Source organism: Canis aureus, chromosome 29, assembly GCF_053574225.1.
Source record: "Canis aureus isolate CA01 chromosome 29, VMU_Caureus_v.1.0, whole genome shotgun sequence".
In the NCBI taxonomy this organism is placed as follows: Eukaryota; Metazoa; Chordata; class Mammalia; order Carnivora; family Canidae; genus Canis; species Canis aureus.
The window spans coordinates 21,835,165-21,854,614 of record NC_135639.1 but is presented as its reverse complement, the minus strand read 5'-3'; the positions used below and the strand labels follow the sequence as shown (position 1 = coordinate 21,854,614).

Sequence of the window (19,450 nt, the reverse complement as noted above, 5' to 3'; positions counted from 1 at the left end):
TGCCCCTCCTATCCAGTGCTTTATTTTCTAACTCTTTTCGATTGATTTTCTCTGATCATTTATTTTAGAGTAAAGCAAAGTTATAAAAAACAACAGATAACTCTTCCAACTTAGAACTTTAAAGATTGCCACCCAAAGATATCAGGGGAAAACAAGACAGGATGTGAGCCCTGTTTAAAAATAATGTGAGGATAGGGATGAAGTCAGCAAGACATATCATGTGCTAACATCAAAATAGTGTTTCTGAGAAATTCATACTATGTCAGAAAATGAGCTTGCAAGATACAAAGATATAATCTTGCATATACTTCAGCCTAGAGATCCAAATGTCAAAGTTATGTCTGTATCCACTTCTATAGCCATTCTATGTCTATATCTATTTATTTGTATCTATCTGTATCATCTCCATGTCTCTATCTTTGTCATCTATGTCTTTACTATCATAGTCTCAATCCCTTCCTATCTAGGCTAGATTTATAGGGCACTCAGGCTTCTTTTAAGTGAAGAATCAAATATTTCCTTTCTGGATATGTTTTGGTTTGTAAGTGCTTGATTTTTATTTTCTTGTTAACAATGAAATAATTATAACAAACAAGGTCATATTAGATCACAATTGTATTTTTCAAACCACAGCCTAATCTATATGCAGAACTATCTGTATACACAGAAGCCCCCAAAGGGGCAGTAAAAATGAAATACCAAATAGATACATAGGAAACAAAGAAGATGGTAGATTTTAAACTCTGTCTTATCAGTAATCACATTAAATTAAATGATTTAAACAGCCCAATTAAAAGATTATCAGGTTGGAGCAAAAAGCAAGATATGTGGTCATTGTTGAGATGTTGGTCAAAGAGTATAAACTTTCAGTTTTAAGATGAGCAAGTTCTGGAATCTAATAATTAGCATGGTGACTATAGTTAACAGTACATGACTATAGCTAACAATAGTTGTGTTGTATACTTGAAAGTTGCTAAGAGAGTGTATTTTAAATGCTCTCAGCATGTACACAATAAAAATTGTAATTATGTGAGGTGATGTACGTGTTACTAACCTTATGGTGGTAATCATTTTGCAGCATATTCAGGTATCAAATCATCACATTGTACACCTTAAACTTAGTGTTACATGTCAATTATATTTCCATAAGCTGAGAAAAAAATGCTTGAAATATAAATACAAAAATGAGTTAAAATGAAAGGATGGAAAATGGTATATGACCTAACACTAACATTAAAAGTTAAAGCTAAAGAGGCTACATAAATATTATAAAATTATATTTCACAACAAATAATATTATCAGGGATAGAAAGGACAGTTTATAATGAAAATTTATTTAAAAAGACAAAACAAATCTAATTAATTATTCTCCTCTGTGCAGGCCTCTCTTGTCCAGTGTTCTGCCCTGAACTCTAGCTCCTTGTCCTCTTGACATCTAGCTTTATCTCCTCAACTCAAGGAGACCACCAGTCTCTCCCTGGGTTTCCCCTCACTGTGCCATAGCTTGGCCATGCTGTCCAGGCAGTAAGCTATCAATCATCATTGACCTTGTCCATTTCCCTATTTTCAGGGATCACTGTTCTCATAGCCTGGTGTCCATTGTTTTGAAAACTCTTGCTTCATTTATTTTACTTTCCGGTTTCTTAAATTAGTTGGTGCAAAATGGTTAGTATGGCTCTGGTTACTCTTCCTTGGAGAGAAGTGAAAGTACACTTGCTTATTATCGAATTTATTTCATTGATTCTATATAGTTTCTGCCATCATGAACTCATAGTTCTGTGGAAACATCAGGAAATATCAGATTAGATAACAATGTTGTAAGGAGTAAAAATCACAATGCAAAGAAAAGTCATTAGTTCACAAGGTGTAGAAGCAAAAGAGGTGATATTTGAGACTTGTTTTGAGGTCTCAGTATGAATTTTTCCAGGGAAGTAAGTCTTAAGTGAAGCATTTTAAGAAGAAGAAACAGTGTGTATATTATTGCAGAATCATTTGGAAGCCTGACACTTTACATGGACTTAGAACCACCAAAGGGTGTTTAAGAGAAAGGCTAGCATACAACAAAAGATAGCTGAGAAATCATGAAAAGTCTGATATGTAATTCCAGTTAAGGAGTCTGTAAGCCTTGTAGTCTGAGATTTAATAAACCACCCTGGGATTTTAAACAAGGAAGAAACAACATCACATTTGCATATTAGTGAAATCACACTGGTGACAGTATAGATAGATGATAAGGGACAAATCTGGAGTCAACAATCTAAGGGTCTTGTAGTAATTCACCTGGGAAAAATAAATACATTAGTAACTTCTGTGGTTGACAGTTGGCAGCTTGAGAAACAACATTGAATGCAAAGTCAACAACCACTGGTGACAATTAGATGTGAGATTTGAGAAAGGACAAAATGTAGGAAAGTGTCTCTGCTTAGATGGCAAAGCAGACAATAATACCAGGAACTGGGATAATGGGTACTGAAAGGAGAAGACCGAAGGAAAGGAGTCCTTGAATCATGCTGACCCAAGAAGATAATGGACTTTCTGCTTCAGATGAGCAGGAGATCATTAAAAATACAAGTATAGGGCAGCCTGGGTGGCTCAGCGGTTTAGCACCGCCTTCAGCCCAGAGCCTGATCTTGGAGACTCGGGATCAAGTTAGGCTCCCTGCATGGAGCCTGCTTCTCTCTCTGCCTGTGTCTCTGCTCCGCACCCCCCACCCCCGCCTCTCATGAATAAATAAATAAAATCTTAAAAAATACAAGTATAGATGCTCTTTTAAGACCCAAAGCAGTCATTTTATAACAGCAATAGTATATACATTGCATCAGAGATGAGGCATGGAGGGCCTGGTTACATGAAATTACGAAGAGTCACAGGAGACTAATTTGCAAGAAGACCAGGAACGGTAGTAAGAGGAGAGGGGAGAAAAGACTGAGAAATGAAAAAATGATATTTTCATAAACTTTATCTAGTTACTATTGAGGTTTGAAGGCTGTGAAATAATTTTTAGTAAATGCCCTGTTTTCACCAGGAGATCTCCTTTAATCGGACTCTTTTATCTAGAATCTCTTGGATTTCAGATGAATGGGGTTTTATAGAAGAGAGCAATGAGTTTGAGGTAACTGTTCTATTGCTCCAAGGGGCAGGCACCTCCACAGTGAGCTGTGCCATTGTTCATAATGGCTTCTTGTAGCTAACAATAACCAGCACAGAATATGGATGAGAACTTCTATTGTAAAGTTTGTTGAGCAATCACATATAGCTCAGCAGTTAGCATTAAAACCCCATAAAAAGCAAATCAGCTGCCTTAGTATATGTCACTATCTATGCCACCCCCTCACCTTAAATCTTTTTTGGGCTCAGCTATGTGGAGTAAGGCCAGCAAACAATGCCAGAACACAGAGCTCTTAAGGGGAATCAAGCATGTCCTCATGGGAAAGCAGAGGCTCATAAAGTCAAGAAGTTGCAATTATTATTAATGGTGAGTGAAGAGTGAAGGGGCAGATTTCTTGTCTCTGAGCCACAGCTGTGACATCTGTCATCTTTTAGCTTTCCCAAAAAGCTTGAAAAGCAGCAATGACACCTGTTCTCAACCATTAAAATGATGCATTTTCTAATTTCACCTTAAAAGAGAGACTTTCTCCAGGGTAAACAAATCACAGGAGTTATATATATTCATCCTTTCTAGCCTTCTTGGTTGGGTGGTGAGCTGGGAGTGGGATGAGGAGGGGCATCTTGCTGATGAACTGTGCCATAGCCAACAAGCATAAAGGATAGAAACACGTTAAGTTCCTTCTTTCCTTCCTTCCTTCCTTCCTTCCTTCCTTCCTTCCTTCCTTCCTTCTCTTACCTTCATTACATAAAAACACTATCCCAGAAGGGACTGAAATAAAGTTCTGCATGCTTGTAATTGGTGGCATACAAGTTCTCTGAATTTTCTTGTAGTGAATATAATGAGAAAAGTTGGTGCTCTTTGTCACTCCCAGAAGTATCAGGTTCTATGCTTAGAAGTCACAGTCCATCTAGAAACAGAAAGAAGCTGCAGTGTGGACAAAAGGAGTGGAGCAGCTTGCATGCATTCTGATGTCTGCATGACAATGAAGAAGCAGAGAGAGAGAGAGAGAGAGAGAGAGAAGTGAGGAAATGTAGCCATAGGCAATGCCGTTTCATATGAAATTAGGAAGTCAGGAACAGTTGATTCTGAGCAAGTGCTTTCAGCCAACCAGGAATTCATGCATCAAAGTCAGCTAAAACCACAAGCTCTCAAATAGCACTTCTGAAGGACAGTTACATGAGAATAGAATAGAAGGAGCAAGTCAAGACACGCTAGCCTCTTTAGCTACACAAAGACTGGTGACAAGTGCATCATAAATACATGTCATAGACCAAGATCAATAACTATCTCAAGTGTGGAGCACAGAAAAATAATGGCCAAGTCCATTAGGCACACTTCTATCTATCAAGAGTAATAATTTGTTAACAGTGTGATGGTCTATCCTAATTAAGTCATTAGTGGCCATTAAAATGTTTTTCTGTGCTCACTTCTATTTTAACTTCATATATATTATTAGTTCACTGTAGGACGTCCCTTAAGTTCTTTTTCTACAAGCAACTCAGAGCATATGAAAAATAAATCACCTTTCACAAGAGAGGTATAAGCAGACCATTACTTCATTAATTTGCTGAATACTCCCCTTTACCCTAGTTTATCTATTTACTAAATGCTTTTGACTTTTAGTATTGGGCAGAGTTTCATGTAAAGCTTCAATATTTTGTGACATCAAAATATAGATGAACTAGATTATTGGTTGTTGAATGAAAGTTGGTGAAGGTTACTCAGATTGCCCTATTTTGGAGAGGAAAGGCAAAGTCTATCTAATTGATAACAGCTTGCATGTTGTCTATATCTTTATTAAGTAAATGCCCAACTAGTATGTTTAGCCTTGTAGGCAATTTATACTCTCAAGCACAGTTTGTTGCCTTTTTCATGTATCTTCATAATGAAGAGATAAATAAACAGTATTGTTGGCTGGTTTTCTTGGAAACATAATCAGGGTATTCATTATTTCTTCTATAGTTACTATAGCCTCAGCTTGCTTTCTAGAAATGCATTTTAAAGGAAAGTAGAAGAATAAATCTCTTTAGTTGACTGTTAGCAGTAGTAAAATGCAGAAGGTCACTGAGATATTGATTAGCAAAAGGACTTACTCCTGAGGACCTGGAGAGGGGTCCTTCACCCATTTTTCCTGTGGCAATGTTGGTACATTGTGTATGTGAGTGGTGTCTTATCTGCTTTCATTCTATTGGGGAAACATTGTCTAATTAGAGTGCTTAAAACTGAACTCTGGCTTCTGTGTATGTACAAGGAGCCAATCATCAGACAGGAGGTTGTACTGAGGCTGTGCCCACCCCTCACAGAGTCCACCACCAAGATCCCTACTGATTTTTCATAAAAAATAATTAAATATCTAAATATTCCTAGAAGACAGACCTACTTTATCTCTTTCCTATCTACAGAAAGTTTCAATATACTACACACACAAAGCATGTGTGTTTATATTTCTATTTTCTGACATCCTTATTGTATAAGTGAGCATAACAGAATGCAAAAACAAACAAAAAAGATGAACCTTTGCCTTTGTTTATGCCCATTTCTTCTTGTCCCTTTACCCTGGCGGCATAACATTCATCAAACCTGAGCTCTGGGTTGTAACTCAGCTTCCCTGCATCCATCCTCTTCATGAATATTTCAGTATTTACACTTCTGCTCAATGTACCAGGATGGATAATGCTGTCCCTTGACAGATAGCCACCTAGGCTCCTCTGCTATTGATATGTTTATTCCCCCTTCTAATTTTCTATTATAATCTGAAGTTCATTTCACTGCTCATATCCTTCTAGGATGCTCATTTTTCAAATATCCATATTCCAAGATCGTATTGTCAGGGTAACAGCATTTACCCAGAGGAATTATTTGATTAGTGAAAACACACTGTGGTGTTTCAAATGCGGCAGCCTGCACAGGTTAGTTGGCTTCTGTCTTGCCTTCTCTCATGTAGGACCTCTCTGTGAGTGCATGATGACCTGAGGAAGAGCTCACAGAACGTGGACTAGAGTTTGGAACTATAAAGAACATAAGGAGGGAGGAAGAGAGAAAGAGAGAGACAGAGAGAGAGAGAGAGAGAGAGAGATTGTGTGTGTGTGTGTGTGAGAGAGAGAGAGAGAGAGAGAGAGAGAGAGAAAGTGGTTAAAAAAAGGAGATAGAGAGACACAGAGAAAGGTGATAGAAAGAAAGAGAGAGAGAGGCAGAGGGAGAGAGAAGATGGAAGGAGAGAGAGGGAATGAAGGAGGGATGGAATGGGGGACGAAAAAGCAATGAGGAAAATGAGAGAGCCTCATCTAGTGAAAAGCGATACTGCTAGAATGTTCTTAAGTCCCTAATTTTGCCAAGAAGCCATTTCATTTTTACCACAACTCTCTAGATAAGAAAGCAAAATGTATACCTAAAAATAAATCCAGGCACACATCACACACGATTTAAAAATCTAACACTGCACACACTATAGCAAAAGACATTGAAATGTGTCATTAGAAAATCTAAAGTTAAATGTAGAATAACAATAACAACATATATTTTTTAGATAGCTCATGCCTCAGAGGACATGAGGATTCATTGAAGGAAACTGTGAGGAGATATAAGACAAGAAGAGCCTGGAGAGAAGGCCCTCCTGGGCACTCCTGCCATCTTTGATAGGCAAAACCAGCCAGCTATTAATAGTGCTTACATCTGCATGAGAGTTATATTTATCTTTTATATTATGCTTTATCAATGGTGAGATGAGAGAGAAGTACACAAATACAGAAACTGAGGAGAATGATGGGGCACAATAGGCAGAGGGGAAGAGGCAAAAAAACAGATGCAGGTATATTCATATTCACCCAAACTACCTTAGCATTTCTCTCAGTTTGACTGCATTTTGTGCTGAATTCTTTCTGCCTCTAGGCTCCTGATTTCCCTTTTCTTAGAGAATTTCCTTTTGGAAACCCATAATTATAAATCCTTTCCCTGCCCTTTGAGACATAAATCTTTTTTAAAGTCTCTTGCCAATTCTACAACCCAGGAATGTCTTTCTGAAGGACCTGGGAGCGATCTGTTTGAAATGTCATCAGCAAGGAAAGCATCACTTCTATCTCCCCATTTCTGTGGAAGGGTAGGAGCCTAACTTCCCCTCAGGGCACCTTGCCCGAGTAGTAAAACTACCTCCTGTCATGAAGATCTGAGAAAGTTTACTTTTCCTTTGGGTAAAGCCAGTTAGCAAACACAAATGGCCTATGATCTCCTCCTAATCGAACTCTTAAGACCCCACTATTTGTTTGTTTCAGTGGAGTTGCATTCAGATCAGTTCCAGCTTCTTTTCCTTATTGCAATAGCCTTGAATAAAATCTTTTTTGTCTAATGTTGCCCAGTGCATTTTTTTTTGCTTTGACATATATAATAAGGATACCCCTGCATACTTTTTTCCTCCTATTTTTTATCTTGATGCAATGGAGAATGGAAGAACGTTGAATAAATATTGAACTGGTGGGAATCTCTGCTGTGTGATATACCAGCTGTGTATCCTTAGATAATGTATTTGATGGTCGTTGAGACTTTTTCTCTTAAGTTATATAGTGAACTATCTTGCAGTGTTATTATAAGACTAAATGTACAATTCCTGGCACAAAGCAATCAATAAACAGATTTTGGCCCTATCTTCATTTAGCAAGTCTGTTGGGTGCCCTGAGACACATGTTCGAAATGTGATTCTTCAAAAGTTTGGTATTGGTGATGTCAGTAAGGCATATGCTCACAACAGATATTTATTGGAAGAAAATATATACCTTCCTCATGGGAAGCTGTCTTTGGAATTAGAATAGATTCAGTGTTAAAATGAATTGCTTGGAGTGGTCATTGCTTTATTATCTGAATGTCGGAGAGAAGTCATATACTTGTGGTCAACAGTATACCTATTTCAAATAAAATAGACCTTATGTCTGGTGTTTTTTTATGCTGCATATTATTATGCTTACATATATACATTCATATATACACACGTGCATATAAAATATGTACCCATATGCATATATATATGTTGTGATATGAAAAGCAAAGCAAATAAGGTGGTTATGAAAATGGCCCCAAAGCTAGCATGCTGAGTTTGTGTAAGTAATTAACTCAAAATCTCATGAGAATAATGCAGCAGCCCAATTTTACTCAGTAAGAAATATAGAGAAACAATTAAAATATAATATCATCTCTACATGGATTTATATTTTTATTTATAGCAAGCTGTTTTCCTAAGTAAATTTTATTCCAGCTACTTTGAAAAAAAAATTGTTTCTAGAACACCAAATTGTGGCATCATGTTTGACCAGAAATATGTTGGGAGTTGTTGGAGTGAGCCTAGTTGTTACATTTTTTAACAAGAAATTAAGATCATTGCAACATTTCTCCATCAAAAATCTACTGTGTGTTAAGACCTGAAACCCTTCACTGAGTTGAAAGCAGTTGCTCTGACTATAGCCATTACATAGCTGGCCACCTGTATGAAGCCTGCATTCTATTATCAGGTATGTACTCAAGGACCAGGGTGTCTTTGGAAATGGAATTGGTTCTACCTCTGACTCTTTGTTAGGATAATTTTAAAGGGTTAGTGGAAGTTTTCTGGGAGCCCTGGAAAAAACGTAGATGCATAATTAGCCCTGGCTGTGATTTACCCATGAACTGGGTTATGACGTACACCCAGAATGTCCACAGAATACCTGGGATCTGAGAGCAGGTAGTTCCATGTCATACTTTATGGATTTCATTGCAACTTTAAAGAAAGAAGAGGTACCTGCAGAGAGAAGAAGAAAACCTCTAGTCCATCTTGAGTTAATGATGTTTATCTAAGATCAGTCTGGTTTGGAAAAGTTTCCTATTGCATTCCCTAAAGATTAAGTATTTTTAAAAGAGCTACTGTTAACATTCATCTCCTTTATTTTTTGTACTGTCATTTTCCTAGGGTTTAATTTGGTTGGAGTCCCAGGGGCCATAGTATATATTTACATGCGATTAAATTTGTAATGGGGCTATCATTAACTGTACCCACACGAAGATGTCAGAATGTGGCAGATATTGCCCCCAGTGGATTACTCCTACCACCTTTCAAGGTATTTAACTAATATAATTGACCAGTGACAGATCCAATTTTCCTCTGGTAGAAAAGTAAAGTTATACAGCTCAATAGCAGTGGGCTGAATAAATGTCCATTGCAATGGCAGAGGGAAACTCTCATTAAAAATTAAACTTGTAAGATGCCACGCAAGGCTTTTTATAATATTCCTTGATAGGCCTTGGTACCTTATGTCTTCTTTTCTTCCTGTCTTTTTTTCTTGCTCTTCGTCATCCTGATCCTCTTTTCCCCACTTCATTCTTTTACTTCTCTATGACACTGATAAAATGTCAGTATGCACTATATACTAGATACAGCACATATTAGGCTAAGCACTTTATGAGCACTATCTAATTTACTTCTCAGAAAAAATTCTGATGAAGCAGGAAATCTCACTATAGTCAATACACATATGAAAATCAAAGGTATCTTCAAATTGCAGAAAGCTAACAAGTTTGCAAATGCCAGACATGGAGTTGTCTTTCTAAATCTAGAGCCTGAGTCTTTAACCATTATGCTATGCCCCCTCTCATCTGAAAGCATGTCTGAACTCTTTGGTGCAGAGGTCTTGGTACATGCTGAAGTGATTAATTAGCATCATGTTTTATCTTGAATATAGTAGCATTTAATGTATAGGGAGTAAGACTGGCTTATTAATGCACAGAAGAAATTTTCCTAACAAAAAATAACAAATCAGTGTCAACATTGCAAGGAAAATCCAGGGAACTAATGGCTAATCTTTTTTAAGAAACAGCTAAAAGAGAGAAAAGTAATTACTTTTGGAAAGCTTAATGGGAAATGGGGTAGGGTTAGGCATAAGACTGACGCATTTGCTATTATTTCTAATAAGTCTTTTAGTGCATTTTAAAATTGCTAATTACATGAAATGTTTTTGGAAAAAAAATCAAAATTACCTAGGAATTAAAAATCAGCTAGCATGGATTGGAACCTCTGCTTCCAACCTTGATTTTGTAGCTGGAAATGGAAACTCCCTCCTCATTTTAATAGTGAGGAAGCAGAATAAAACATGAGAAATGACTGTTTTCATGTATTGACCCACTGGCAGAGTAAAGCTATGGTGTCTGATAGCAGGGAAACTAATAATGTCAGTCCTACAATTGTCCTGGCAAGAAATATTTTGCAAATCACCGTTTGGGGGTCAAAAGAAAACCAACAGAACTTGGTACATGTGCTGAGTTGAAATCTGAGATGTAGTTTAGAATTCAGGGTAGTTGAGGCAAGTGGAATTTGAGGAACTGTGTACTAGAGATTTCTCCCTAGGGAAAGAATATCAGAAATCAACTTTCAAGTCTCTTGAGTTTTGGATTCAGTACTAAGGAACCTCATATGACATCCCAGGATACTGAGCAAAAAATTATCAAATAGCTGCAAGCTAAGTATTCTTAGCATTTACCCAGGGCTGGAAAGTTTTAAAGTCCCTACTAGCCAGAATGGGGAGTCATTGGAAAATATCTAGCACATTCAATAGAAGCTCAGGAAATGTCTGTAACGTCAAATAAAGGCTACTATATCCTAAAAAAACTAAAACATTTATCTTGAAAGTATGAAGTTGTTCCACACATAATTTAATTGCCTTTCATATCCAAGTCCAATGATTTGCAAACATGGGTAGAAAGTAAATCAAGCACAAAACTCACCATATACAACAACCAATAAAAAATTACTAGACATGAGAAGAATAAATGATATCACCATAACATAAGGAAAAATCAATCATTAGAAACCTACTGAGAATAAGAGACAGGATGGGATATGCAGAGAAAGGTTTTACCACATCAGTTACAAATATACTTAAGGAGAAAGCATGACTTGAATGTAGAGGGAAATGGGTAACTTAAAAGGTAACCTGAAAGAATTTCTAGAATTGAAATATATCATATTTTAAAATTAAAAGAAATAACTAATACATCAGCAGGTTAGACACAGCAGAAAAAAAGAGAGAAACAATGTGGCTGACGTCATAGTTATAGAAATTATCCAAATTGAAGCAGTTGGGAAATACAAATGACTAAAAATAAGCAAAGAATTTGTGACAACAGCACATTTTTTATGCATGTATAATTGGAGTCCAAGAAGGAAGGAGAGATGAGTTGGGCTAGAGGAAAGAAAGAAGAAAGAAAGAAAGAAGAAAGAAAGAAAGAAAGAAAGAAAGAAGAAAGAAAGAAAGAAAGAAAGAGAAAAAAAGAAAGAAAGAAAGAAAGAAAGAAAGAAAGAAAGAAAGAGAAAAAAAGAAAGAAAGAAAGAAAGAAAGAAAGAAAGAAAGAAAGAAAGAAAGAAAGAAAGAAAAGGGGTGGAGGGAAAGAAGAAGAAGATGATGAAGAAGAGGAAGAAGAAGAAGAAGAAGAAAGAAGAAGAAGAAGAAGAAGAAGAAGAAGAAGAAAAGAAGGAGGAGGAGGAGAAAGGAAGAGGAGGAAGGAAAAAACATTAAAAAAAGACCAATTTCAGATGAATGAAAACACCATTAATGTACATAACCAAGAAACTAAAATAACTTGAACCAAGAAAATCACCACAAAAAGGGCATATCATAATAAGATTAAAAAAATAACAATGAAAATCTAAAAGAAGCCTGAGGGAGCATAAAAACATTATTCAAAAGGGAATGAAGATTAAAATTGCACCTGGATAAAGTCGCGGAGAATGGCAGAATAAGGACCTCTGAAAATTCTTTCCTCCCTGGAGTAACGAGAACAGTGGGAAATATTGTGAAATCAATATTTTCAGAGCTCTGGGAATTAAGCAAAGGCCTATAACAATGTGAGGGACATTTATTAGGGAGAAAGCCTGAACTCTGGTAATAATAATGAGCTTTGTTGCATTTAACTTGCCACACTCCCATCTGCCTCTCTCTGCCTCTGTGGTAGCCTTGAGAATCAGCAGCCCTATAGTCATGGGGAAAGCCACACAGTCAGCAGCGCTAGACAGAACAGAACAGGATTTGAGTTTCTGCAAAGCCCTGTTCCCAAAGAACCACTATTGATCTGTCTAGAAGTTCCCTGTCAAACTCCACTCATTTGTCTTTATTTGACCTGACTCAGAGTTCACACCATGTGGATACACTGTTTCCCAGGGGTGTTTGTAACAGAAAAAAAAATAAGTCAGTGTCACTTGTTTAATACCACATCTACTTGAGGTAGAGAAAAGAAACGGGGCACAAAATAAAGTCTCACCAAAGAATAAAAATAATTGCGATAAATGAAAATGCTTGTTGTTCACGGCGGGCTTTGGGAATCTCTGACACATTTTTGGGAATGTAGAAGGCCACACACATACACAGGGCTGTTCGCATGTCCAGGGCCGTGCACAGGGGCAGGAAAAGACCTGAAAAGTCTCTGCCCTCTCACCTCTGGCTGACCTTGAGACTGTGGTCATGAAACTGAAGCTAAGGCAGAGTTGTAAACTTCCTGCCTAAGCATTGGAGATAAGCACTAACACAATATAAAGAACCCGTTGGCAAGGACTAGTAGGGTTACAGCAGTCTTCGATACTCTACTTTCCATAATGCATAGAAGAGCTAGACAGAAGGTCAATACAAACATTATATGTTCTCATTCATTTGGGGAATATAAATAATAGTGAAAGGGAAAATAAGGGAAGGGAGAAGAAATGTGTGGGAAATATCAGAAAGGGAGACAGAACGTAAAGACTGCTAACTCTGGGAAATGAACTAGGGGTGGTAGAAGGGGAGGAGGGCGGGGGGTGGGAGTGAATGGGTGACGGGCACTGGGTGTTATTCTGTATGTTAGTAAATTGAACACCAATAAAAAAATAAATTAAAAAAAAAAAAAGACTGGGACCAACGTATAGACTAATGAGCCCTAACACATCTATATCTATACAACATTCTACCCAACAATAGCAGGATTCTTCAGAATAAACCATATACTTGGGACTTAAAAAAATTCAGTAATTTTAAGAGCATGAATTCATACAAAGTATGTTCATCAACCACAATGAAATTTAATTAGGAATCAATAACAAAAGGAAATTTGGGGAGGCAGCCTGGGTGGTTTAGCACTGCCTTCAGCCCAGCGCGTGATCCTGGAGACCCGGGATTGAGTCCCACATCGGGTTCCCAGCATGGAGCCTCCTTCTTCCTCTGCCTTTGTCTCTGCCTCTCTCTCTGTGTCTCTCATTAATAAATAAAATATTTTTTAAAAAAGGAGATTTGGGAAATTAACAAATATGTAGAGATTGTGTAGTGCACTCCTAAGTACCCAATGACATGAAAAATAAGAAAGCAATCAGAAAATACTTTGATACAAATTAAAGTGAAGACACAACATACCAAAACTTCCTGGATAAAGTAAAGCTAGATAAAGAAGAGTAAACTGAGCTCAAAGCAAATGAATGGAAGGCAATAATAAAAATTCAACCAGAAGTAAGAGAAATAGTAGAAAAACATATAGAAAATTTGTAACAACAAATTGCTCTTTGAAAAGGTCAACAGCTCTGCAGGGTGAGTGTTGTTTGAACCTCCATTTCATGCATGCAGAAAGCAAGATCCTGAAAAGATAGACAGCTTGACCAGGGTCTACTTGGAGAGTGATAGAGTTGAGATCTGAACTAAGATGGTCTGACTGCTGAGCAACCCTGTGTTTCCCATAACCAAGTAAAGTAACTGTGGCCACACAGCTCAGCCAGACAATGCTAAGATCAGCAATACTGGAAAATCATAATCTGAATAAGGTCTAAACAACTGCTCTGAGGTTGGAAAGAAATTACACTCAATCGGAGTCAAGTATTGTGTTTTCAACTATGTTTCCCACCTGCCTGTCACATAAACTCAGGGTGATTGATTGGCTTCATAAATCACAAGCTGCTACCCTCCCCCTTGAGATTGGTTTCTTTATCTTTAAATCTGTGGTTGAGGAATATCTGTTCTTAGGAAGGGCATTCCTTCTTAATTCCATATGCAGTAACCCTGCAAGGTATCTCCTTTATAAAGGAAATGGATTCTTCTACCCCTGAGCTGACAAGTTAAATTATATTCTTTATTTAAAAATAGTTACATATTATGCAATAATTTATGCTGAAGAATTTATCCACTAAGGCCCTGCTCCCTACACACAAACTATAATATCCTAGACTTTTCCCAAGCCTTGGGGAGGGCTTCCTCTGCTTGTAGAGGCTGTGGGGCATGACCAGACCTGCCCAGGAATAACTATATTTGCTGTGAGCATTCTGTTTGCATTATGACTTCATTTGGTGCTGCATTATAATATGTACGGACCAATTTTCAATTTCTCTAGGAATATTATTTTGTGCCCAAGCTTAGTGCAACTGTCAAAAGTTAGTTTCCTGCTTGGAGGTTTCAAATCATAAAACTAAAGGTAAATAGGACTGGCTCTTTTTTTGTACACATTTTTCATTCATATCCACTATTATTCCCCACTTTCACTGAAAAAAAAAGTTTTTTTGTTTGTGTTATGGCAGAGTTTATCAGGAAAAGAAGGTAATCACAAACCTATTTCCTGATGATGGGAAAGCCCCACAGCTAGTCTATATTCCTGGTAAGTGCCCCATGATATTTTGACGGGACAAATGAATTAATAGGCTGTTTAAGATGTAGAGAGCAATAATTAAACCAAAAGAGTTTTTATACCCAAGGCTAAAGATTCAGGACCTCTGTATGATTGCTGTGAATGATTATACAGGTTTTTTTACTGCACAAAGACAACAGGTTAAGGGGTGGGTCAGTGGAAACTATAAGACATTCTGTGCTTCTTTGATGAGTCCTATGCTTATGGGGCAACCAGAGGGAATATATTTATTTTAATTTGCACAATGGTGCTATGTAGACCAGAACTGCCTGAACTTTGCATCTCCAACTCAGTTATTCATTTGCTATCTTCATCCACACGCACTGATACAACAAAACACCACAGATTGTGTCACTTAAAAACAATGGAAATGTATTTCTCATGGTTGTGGAGGCTAGAAGTACAAGATCAAGGAGCCTGCATGGTAGGCAGAGGGCCCTCTTCTGGGTTTCAGATTTTGCATATCATCACTTGGCAGAAGGGACTAGGGAGCAATGCAATGTGGGGCTTCTTTTATAAAGCCATTAATTCCCTTCAGGAGACCTCTATCCTTATGACCTAATCCTGTCTCACAGACCCCACCCCCTAAAATTACTATTCTGGCAGGTTAAGATTTCAACATGAATTTTGGGGAGGGAAGCAGACACAAACATTTAGAACATAGCGTTTCTTAAAGAATAAATATTTTACTTGCAAGCACTAGAAAAGTAAACGAAGAACAAGACTGTGGTTGGGCCTTAAATATAATAGAACCATCAATGTACTCAAGATGATCTCTCTCTCTCTCTCTCTCTCACAAACACACACACACACACACACACAACATGCATGCATGCACACTCATTTCTCTCCATGTGTCAACCTCATTCTTTTCTCCTACCACAGCGGTGCTTTCTACACTTGGTCAAACACACAACTGATTAAAGCTTCCAAGTTTCACATCTTACAGATGCAACTGGAGAAAGTGACTCAATGATCCCCTTTTTCTGAGATCAAAATCTTGCCTAGGTGACTCATTTGTTAAGCTTAGGTCAAGGTCTTATCATGAATCAATCAAATATAGCCAGAATATCCAGAGGACGGATGGATAGATAGATGATAGATAGATAGATGATAGATAGATAGATAGATAGATAGATAGATAGATAGATAGATAATAGATAGATAATAGACAGATAGATAGAGATAGAGATGGATAGATAGAGATAGAGATGGATAGATAGAGATAGATATAGATATGTATATCTCAACAGGGTTCTAGGGGAAAAATAGCTCTAGAAAATATACGGTTTGAGCTAGGAAGGGGTACTCTAAGAAGTAGATTGCTATTCCAATAAGAAATATTAGAGATCAGAGAAAACAATTATGAGCCTCTAAAGCTACATAAATTGGGAAAAACCCAAATTACTGACATTTATGAATTTAACTTCATTTAAAGCAAAGGATAAAAAAGAGTAACCTACTGTACTCACTCACCCAAAGGCATCAATAGCTCAGCTCTGAAGTCACTTTGAAATCTCAACCTCAAATCTCTCTTCTCACATTTGATGCTATTTATATCCTAGTCACATACAACCCTCACCCTCAGGCTCAATTCATGCCTCACCTCCTCCAAAAAAGCTTTCCCCCAAGTATTGTATCCTATCTTCTCTCCATTCCCATTAACACGGACAACTGGGTTCACAAATTGCTTTCCTTAATCATATACTGCCTTGTATTGTTCATTAACTATTTTGGGCTTATGGTTCATCTCCCCCAAAGAACTGTGAGCTCCATAAATCTATTATAATGAGTATTATTGGTACACTAACAACTAAAATTACCTTTATTCTGCCTCTTACAGTAGATAGCACAATGCTGAGTGTACTCTTGGTAAACATATGAACACGAACAACTTTGGAGAAGGTAAGATTAATGCTAATTGTACAAAGCACATTGAAGATCCTCAAAGCAAGCAGAACAGATGACTGGCAGGGTCATGATCTCTTTCTTGAGACATAAATGTGGTAATAAATGTTATTATGAATAATGTTAAGGAATAAACTCAAATACAGTATTTGTAAAATGTTTAAACGTGGAATGAGGAATCAGTATTCTATTTTGCCGTTTCCTTGTTTAATGCATGTCTTGGAAGCAAAGGCAGTTAATAAAATTTATGGAGAAAAATAATTTATTTTCTAGAAAAATGGGGTTTTTGCTTTCACAGAAAATTCCAAGTGTGAGGCTTATAAACTCAGACGATGAAAATGGCTAGCATACAAACTCATTCATTTGGACTAATGGAAATGATCAACAATGGAATTGGGGAAAACCCCAATTGTGAAGTGTATTTAAAAGCTGCAACAACTAAAATCTGAATTAACCAAGCATTACCAGAAAATATCCAAGGTAGATACCTTCCTTAATGAACTAATGGTGAACATGTGCCATTTGTGAATTCATTGCTAGGATTTAATTTATGCTCTAGGAGTTACTCAAAGTGACTTGCAATTTGGAAGTAAGATACATTTTCTCTATTTATTTATATTATTGTTTGTTGAATTCATTTATTGAATATTTTCCCATGTTGTACTGCACATTTAAAAAATCCATTCATATTCTTCATGACCCCATTTGTAAAAAAATAAAAAATATCAGAAAGGGAGACAGAAGGTAAAGACTGCTAACTCTGGGAAACGAACTAGGGGTGGTAGAAGGGGAGGAGGGCGGGGGGTGGGAGTGAATGAGTGACGGGTACTGGGGGTTATTCTGTATGTTAGTAAATTGAACACCAATAAAAAATAAATTTAAAAAAAAGGTACAAAAATTAAAAAAAAAAAAAACATGCTTATGACTCCCTTTCAGAAGCAAAGAATGTAAGCCTAAAAATGCTTCCAGATTTACCTTAGGTTATAGTGTGAATAAAGAGTACAGTGGGAGTATAAGTCCGGGCATAAGGTGTCTTTGTAATACCTCTGATGAAGTAACTACTGTTCTCAACAGCAACATTTCTAAGTCAGTAAGGTCTGAAAAAAAGTAAGATTTTGTTATATTTTGAGCTTTTAAAGAAAAAAAAAACTTGCTGATATTCCCAGAGGTGAAACAATTACCCAGACAAAGATATTTCATCTCCTTCAGATTAATGTCATAGATGTTAGATGTCATGTTTACAAGGTATCCAGGCGGAAAAGACACCTGATTTGGGCTGAGCTTCCTGAAATTATAAGTTATTTGTTTATTGTTTACCTGTTTTACTTGAAAATGTATACAGGTAATAGATACATATTGTCTGTCTCTCTCCTTCCTGAATTGATAGAATCACATATTTAGAACCTAATTGATAAGTGGGTGAACTTTGGGAATTACACTGCAGAATCCTACTCCTTTTCCCTTTTTTTTTCCAGAGGGATGTTTATGGAGGAAATTGGATTTACTGTTTACATACAGCAATATAGTTAGCTAGTGGCTGTATGTGCTGGTCCAATTAACTCTTTTAACAATATGGGTGAAATGAAGTTATTGGATTATCTTTGTAGCCAATTATAATTGTTTTGGTTGAATACTCTCTCTTGTAACCTTATTTACAGTTAAGAAAACAACACTGAAAAATGTTTCTTACCATCAAAGAAAAAAGCCTAGGGAAAAATTGAAAGAATAATTTCTTTTCTCTAGATCATGAAACATGACCTCTTATTTATGTTTGGGCATAAAGGAAAGCCTATTTTTGAAGAAATAAAAATAAAAATGTCAGCCATGAAACACTTTGAATACATCTCATTATCATCATTATCATCATTATCTCTGTTTCTTCATAAAAAGTAATGTCACAGATGGGAAACAACGTGATTCAAAGGAAGGAACACAAGACTGAGACCAAGTCGACCACAGTTCTAATGTTAGCTCTGCAGCTAGTGAGTCACAACCTCTCTGAATTTAATGTCCTTCATGTAGGAAGTACAAATAATAAACCTGTTATCACAGTGATCAAATGATGAAATATATGTGATGTGCTTTAAAAAGTAAAAATCATAAGGTGTTGGTTGTGCAGTAGTGTTAAATAATAGGTATTTCTTCTAAGGTTATTTTAAACCATGATGCAAGGAGCTTTTGTTCTAAAAGTTAAAATTATTCCTAGGGCAAAGTTAAGATAATTTTTGTCAACTCATCATTCTCTTTCCTTACTTGTTGCAACTATATCATGAATGAAGTTTTCTAAAGGCATGAGAAAAGCCTATGATACTTGACTGGAAAATCAATGAATTGCTGTGATTGAGTGGATCACCAGGAGAAAAACAAATAGCTCTGTAAGAAAATAGAGTCAAATGTCCCAGACCAGGCAAGCGAGTGACTCTGAGCCCCAGAATCCATTTAAAATTGTAGGTTTCATTATTTTACAGGTATGGTGAGGTCAACACATCAGGAGACAATTGCCCTTAACAATTGTTTGTTACTCTGAGTAACAAACTCCGTTACTCAGAGTTCCCAAGAGGAAGGAGTATGCTACACCTCACAGTGCCACAGGGGAACCCAGAGGGTCAGTCCAGAGGCTGAGGGATCATTCTTGGGAATGAAAACAGTCCATAAGGTTGGTGTTCAGCCTAAGTCTCACACAGAGAGACTTAGGCTAGAAAATACAGATTATTTAGAGCAAACCCATCACCACTATTAGAGGAAACTCCAAGAAGTTCTACTGGCAGTGAGGCAATAGCATCCTTTTGT

At 36.9% G+C, this 19,450-nt stretch overlaps 1 protein-coding gene across 33 annotated transcripts in view; it reads right to left on the bottom strand.

The window, feature by feature from the left end:
• The window catches only part of LOC144301134 (uncharacterized), a 286,282-nt gene that overhangs the window by 161,178 nt on the left and 105,654 nt on the right, over positions 1–19,450 (bottom strand). For 7 of the 33 annotated variants that reach the window (XM_077877703.1, XM_077877701.1, XM_077877705.1 and 4 more), the window contains exon 3: positions 8,797–8,870. The exons of 22 other annotated variants lie outside the window; for them this stretch is intronic. In XM_077877703.1, the coding sequence (XP_077733829.1) occupies positions 8,797–8,870 (74 nt within the window). Of the gene's footprint in view, positions 1–1,054; positions 1,777–8,796; positions 8,871–11,829; positions 11,886–17,608; positions 17,758–19,450 lie in introns of those variants that run through there. 4 more of the 33 variants (XR_013367902.1, XR_013367890.1, XR_013367889.1 and 1 more) reach the window with 3 other exon arrangements.